General features: G+C 38.4%; 1 protein-coding gene across 1 annotated transcript; it reads right to left on the reverse strand.

Annotated features, from left to right (window-relative positions):
* Positions 1-4,362: 4,362 nt before the first annotated feature.
* On the reverse strand, positions 4,363-5,098 carry LOC147524417 (uncharacterized). The gene is made up of 2 exons (XM_086574761.1): positions 4,492-5,098; positions 4,363-4,388 (listed from the first exon to the last, which is right to left on the reverse strand). The coding sequence occupies exons 1-2, from the start codon at positions 5,096-5,098 to the stop codon at positions 4,363-4,365; spliced, it is 633 nt and encodes a 210-aa protein (XP_086430887.1).
* Between the last annotated feature and the right edge of the window lie 332 nt (positions 5,099-5,430).

Consider the following 5,430-nt stretch of genomic DNA (forward strand, 5'->3'; position numbering starts at 1 on the left):
ATATGTTGTATTCAATTTCAATGGGAAATGATGGTTTGATGAATTGAGGCTAAAACCTCCATTAGAGGGGTTGATGAAGCCTTGATAAAAACTTAGTTGTATAGTGTAGAAGCGTTGTAGAGTCTATTCCATTCTAGAAGGTCGGTTTTAAGCCAGAATGGGTGGACGACCTCACATGCTAATTATAATTGGTAGAAATGTCATGTTAATTAGGGATTAGAACGAGCAATTCTTACCGTAAGAACGTAAGAATTGGATTACAACAGTCTATTCTAGGTGATTAAGTTGGATTCGAGGTGGATTCAATTCCCCTCTAATTCTTCATCTAGATTCAAGAACATTAGTATTTCCATATATTTCGTAGTGACATTCAACATATTGCTTTTCATATTGCATCGTAGTATAATTCCCCCTCGTAAAACTCTCATTAGACTTAAGATCGATTAATTAGACTAGGAAACATTCCATGCTAGAGAACTAGGAGTGGAACGAATTTGTTACTCCACTTTATTTCGATAGATTTGAGAGTAGAAACTTTGATAAATTAGGCACATAAAATATAGTTTAGTTTACTTACGTTTTGAGTTTCATCGTTCATTTCGTAGGTAGACTATTATCATTTTATGTTTATCATAGGCCTAACATATTGATTATTGTACCCTTGAGGTGTGACGTGTTGGTTATTTCTCCAACCGAAGTTGGGATTTTGTCTCCAAGGGGCGTTAGGTTCACTATTAATAGAACAAGCCTGTTCATAGGCTATAGGACAAAGGGAGTCGGGATGCTCGGGGCTCCAACAGAAAACTACATGGATTTGAATTTACATTCATGACGGGATAGGATTTTGTTGTACGTAAATGGCCTCTACCTTTTAGTGAGTGATTCGATTAGAGTTTTAAGCTCGAATCGTGTTTTAATTTCAAACATACCGCCCTTAATCAGTATTTGATGAACTAGCGGAGCGGTGGATATCATCACTACCCCCAGTTGTTATTTCGCTTAGTTTGATCCTCTAAAATTTATAAGCCTCCGGGCTCCTTTGCTTAAGAAACTACCCCCATTCATTATGTCTAGGACTTCTTTATGGTGGTGTAGAAGTCCTTTGAAAAAGGCACGAACTAACGTGTCTTTTCGCTAAGTTATGATGTGGACACTCTATAAGGAGATCGATGAAACGATTTCAAGCCTCCTCAAAATGATTCATGAGGATTTTGTCGAAAAGAAATGAATCTTGGAAAGCATCTCATCCGTTTTAGGGGGTGGTTAAAAATGTTCCATAAACAACTCCAACAAGTTTAACCCACGAAGTCCACAGAATTAGGCGTTTGCTTGGCAGCTTAACCAAGACGCCTTTATCGGGCTAAGGTGAAAGGGAATACCCCGAAGTTTAATTTGTTCCGCACCAACCGTAGGATGGTGGAATGTTGTTAGGACTTGTTCAATCCTACGATATGCTGATAAGGTTTTTCATGGTCTAATCCATGAAAAATGGGTAACAAATTAAAAATAGTTGGGGGATTCGAAATCCCCCAATCGGTCCGCTATAACGATGCAAGATTTGGGGCTATCGCCAAGGCTTTGTAGAAGTCGAGAGAGAGAGTCTTTCTTCGCCGGGCATTGTGTCGGTGATGTGTGTGAAATAGTAGCTAGAGGTGTAGTGGGTGGTATACTAGATAGACTTGTTTGTTGACGTTGTTGTGTAATTACGCTCGTGTTTTGTTCGCTAGACCTTAATCTCATACAAGGCTAAAACCAAACTTAGCTAAACACATCAACACTCCAAACAATTCGATATACTAGTATAAACCTCTAACAGAGATGCGAGGTGTGGAAGAAAGGAATACCTGATTAAGGCCCTTGCTTCGCTTATGAATAGCGTCTTGTTTACGCGTGTTGATTAATGTATAAACAAGTTAGAACACTGAAAAATATGAAAAATCAAAGTTCAATCAAAACTATCGAAATCCGAAAAATTTGCTAAGGGCTGGTCGCCAGCATAGAAGCGTAGCGCCCTCCGTAACTTGGTATTCCAGAGTTTAAGGGCGGGTCGCGCTCTTGCTCCAGGCTATAGGGCGCAGGTGCGCTCTGCTAGGGCGCAGTCGCGCTCAGTGTTATTTTGTCGGAACTTTCCAACGTTGAATCGGATAACCACAGTATGAATCAAACACGGGTGGGTGGATGAAATGGGACTTTAAGAAAAGTACTAACACTACGAAAACAATACGAAAGTGAAACTAAGATGGCAGCGGCGCCATTTGATAAACGATAAAATTGAATAGTCTACCTACGAAATGAACGATGAAACTTAAAACGTAAGTAAACTAAACTATCTTATGATCCTATATGCTTATCAAAGATTTCTACTCTCAATCCTATGAGATATAGTGGAGTAGAGTGATTCGTTCCACTCCTAGTCCTTCCAAGATGTGTGTTCTCAATGTAATTACTCTACTTAAGGTCTAATGAGAGATTTACGAAAAGGCAACTAGATTACGATGCAACTAGTCGGTTATCAAAATAACTAAGGGAATGCTACGTTGATTCAATGATAAGGAGTTAGAGGGGGATTGATTCCATCTTAACTCGACTTAATCCTATTAACGATTTAATCGTCAGAATCCGAATTGAATCGCTTCAAACAATTGGTTCTTCCTAATCCCTAATTACACATGGCATTCCTACCAATTCATAACTAGCATGTGAACGATTAAACCCATTCTCATGGTGAACTAATCGTTTCTAGAGTGGAAAGGAAATTACGATGATTTTACGATAGTCGGAATGAAGCTTTCATCAAGGCTTCTCAACCCCCCTCTAATGGAGGTTTAGCCGAGAATCATTACGCAATTATTTCCGATTAAAGTTAAACTAAACATGAATAACACAATAATTAAAATCTAATTAATAACTAAGAATTGAATAACAAGTAGTAAATGAATCAGATCTAACACAAATGTAAATGACAAGAATCGAAATTTAACAACTAGCTATTTTATTAATCAAACTAATTAAGAGTAATGATTCTAATAGTTTAATTTAAAACAAGAATTGGATTTGAAATTAAACTTAATTAAAATAATTAAATCTAGATCTAGAAGCTATTCTAATGGCTACTTTCTATTCTAAGCTCCTTTATTTTCTAACCTAACTATCTACTATTCTCTATTAAAAAATCTACCATTAACAAAGAGCTAAGCTTTTGTTTTTATACTTTCAGATCCAAAAATCGTGCATGGGCTTGGAGCCATGTTTTGGGCCAGAGAATCAGGCCCAAAACCCATTTCTTTCAGTCCAAAAAGGCCTCTTCAGCTGCAGTTGGCTTCAACAGACTTTTTGTCCACTTTTGCTCCTCTGATTAGATCACGGCTTAGACCATTGGAAAGCTCTTTCCGAGACGGTCGTTTTGACATAAGGTAGGCCCCATTCCGAGGTGTGAGTCCAAAGATATGGCCTTCGGAAGTTCTGCTGACTTTGTGTGCTGTTTCTGCCCGCATCGACTTTTCAGCTTTTGACCGGGCTTTAGAAAGGCTTTGTCTTCTTGAATCTTGGCCTTTAATCACGGAACTCCTTAGTAACCGACCTTTGCTCCTTTATCTCGCTAAAGTGGCACATTTCTGCACATAATGGACTTTGAAGCCTGAAATGCATAAAAACACGTAATCAGTGTTAACTCTTAATTATTACTCACATAATTGGTCTAAAAGTATGTCTATTACAGGGTTAAAACTACAGTTTTGGGCTCTTATCAACAAGCTCCCAGACCTGATTAGAATCCATAGATTCTATCTTAGAAATCATTGTCTTTGTCCAAGATTCTACATCTCTATCTTGGAGTGCTTCTTTGTAGGTCCAGGGATCAGGATCTTGGTTATCAGTGGTTATGTCTGAAGACATTCCCAAACCAATCCACCTATCAGGCTGTCTAACAACCCTCCCACTACGACAAAGCACCTCTTGTTCTTGTATGTCATTAATGACACGCTGTGGTTCCTGTTCTTGTACTATTGGTACTGAAGTAGTTTAATGTCTCTCCTCTCAATACTTCTAGAATAATACTACTAGGGGTAATAATTTAATGCAATGTGGGTGGAATAAGATTAATGATGTATAAATTACCTTCTAATGCACCAGAATAGATAAAATGTTTATTTTTCTTAATGACGATCTTGTCATTTAAAAGAAACAGGATACCCGTCCTTAATTAACATAGAAACTAAAATCAAGTTCTTTCTAAAATTAGGCATATAAAGATAATTCTTTAACACCATAGTCTTATTTCTACCAAAAGATAAACAAACATCTCCCACTGCAACAGCTACTACTATCGTAGCATCCCCCCAAGATATGGTAATCTCTCTAGCACTAAGTTTTCTGGTTTCCTGGAACCTCTGCAATGAAATGCAGACATGGTTAGTGGCTTCCATATCTACACACCAGGTACTAGTAGATATCACCGCTAAACATGCTAAACGACTAGTGCATGAGACATACCTCCATTATTCTCTTGGTTGAGAAAAGGACAATCTGGCTTCCAGTGTACTAACTGCTTGCACTTGAAGCACTTGCCATTAGGCTTTTTCACAGCTCCTTGAGGTCCCATGCCCTTCTTTGCCATATTCCTATGCTTCTGAACATTATTCTTCGCTTTACCATTATTAGGCATAGAAGTAGAAACCTTCTCGAGATAATAAGCCCGAACATAACTTTGCTTAAAGAGACTCTCAGCTGACTGAAGTTCTGTCATAAGTTCCGCCAAAGAATACAACCTTTTGTTCATGTTGTAGTTAAGGCGGAATGGTTCAAATCTCTCAGGCAGCGTCATGAGAATGATATCGACCTGCGTTTTCGCATCGATATCAGCTCCAAGGAACTCCAACTCATTCAAATAAGCCATCATCCTGAGTATATGATCCCTTACAGGAGTCCCTTTAGTCATAGTTGTGGTCATCAACTTTTTCATGGTAGTTTGCCTAGCAGCCCTATTCTGGTGTCCAAAGAGTTCCTTGAGATTGATCATCATATCATAAGCCGTGGTCATGGCCTGATGCTGATGTTGCAGCACACCTGACATAGATGCCAGAATGTAACACCGCGACATCTTATCTGCCTTGATCCACTTCTTATATGTTCCTTTCTCCTCTTCTCCAACATCATCTTTAGGCTTCAGTGGGCATTCCTCATTGAGTACATATTTGTACTCTTTAGTAGTCAACACGATATCCAAGTTGCGTTTCCAGTCTATGTAATTAGGGCTAAGGAGTTTGTTTTCCTTAAGAATAGTTGCTAGTGGGTTGCAAGTAACCATTTTGAAAACCTGAGAATCACATAAAATAACTATTATGTAGGGCAAAAACTTTTTGAGTTAATAACAAAAATTAATTAATTAATCAACCCATCAGCACCCTACACACCGAGAAGTAGTAAACCACG

The sequence above is a fragment of the Coptis chinensis genome, chromosome 1 (genome assembly GCF_015680905.1).
Source record: "Coptis chinensis isolate HL-2020 chromosome 1, ASM1568090v1, whole genome shotgun sequence".
Lineage (NCBI taxonomy): Eukaryota > Viridiplantae > Streptophyta > Magnoliopsida > Ranunculales > Ranunculaceae > Coptis > Coptis chinensis.

Excerpts from the sequence above, each read along its gene's own strand:
- LOC147524417 (XM_086574761.1), bottom strand. The coding sequence starts at position 5,098 with ATGTCGCGGTGTTACATTCTGGCATCTATGTCAGGTGTGCTGCAACAT. Across the intron at positions 4,389-4,491 it reads CAACCAAGAGAATAATGGAG|AGGTTCCAGGAAACCAGAAA; the intron begins GTATGTCTCATG and ends ATTTCATTGCAG.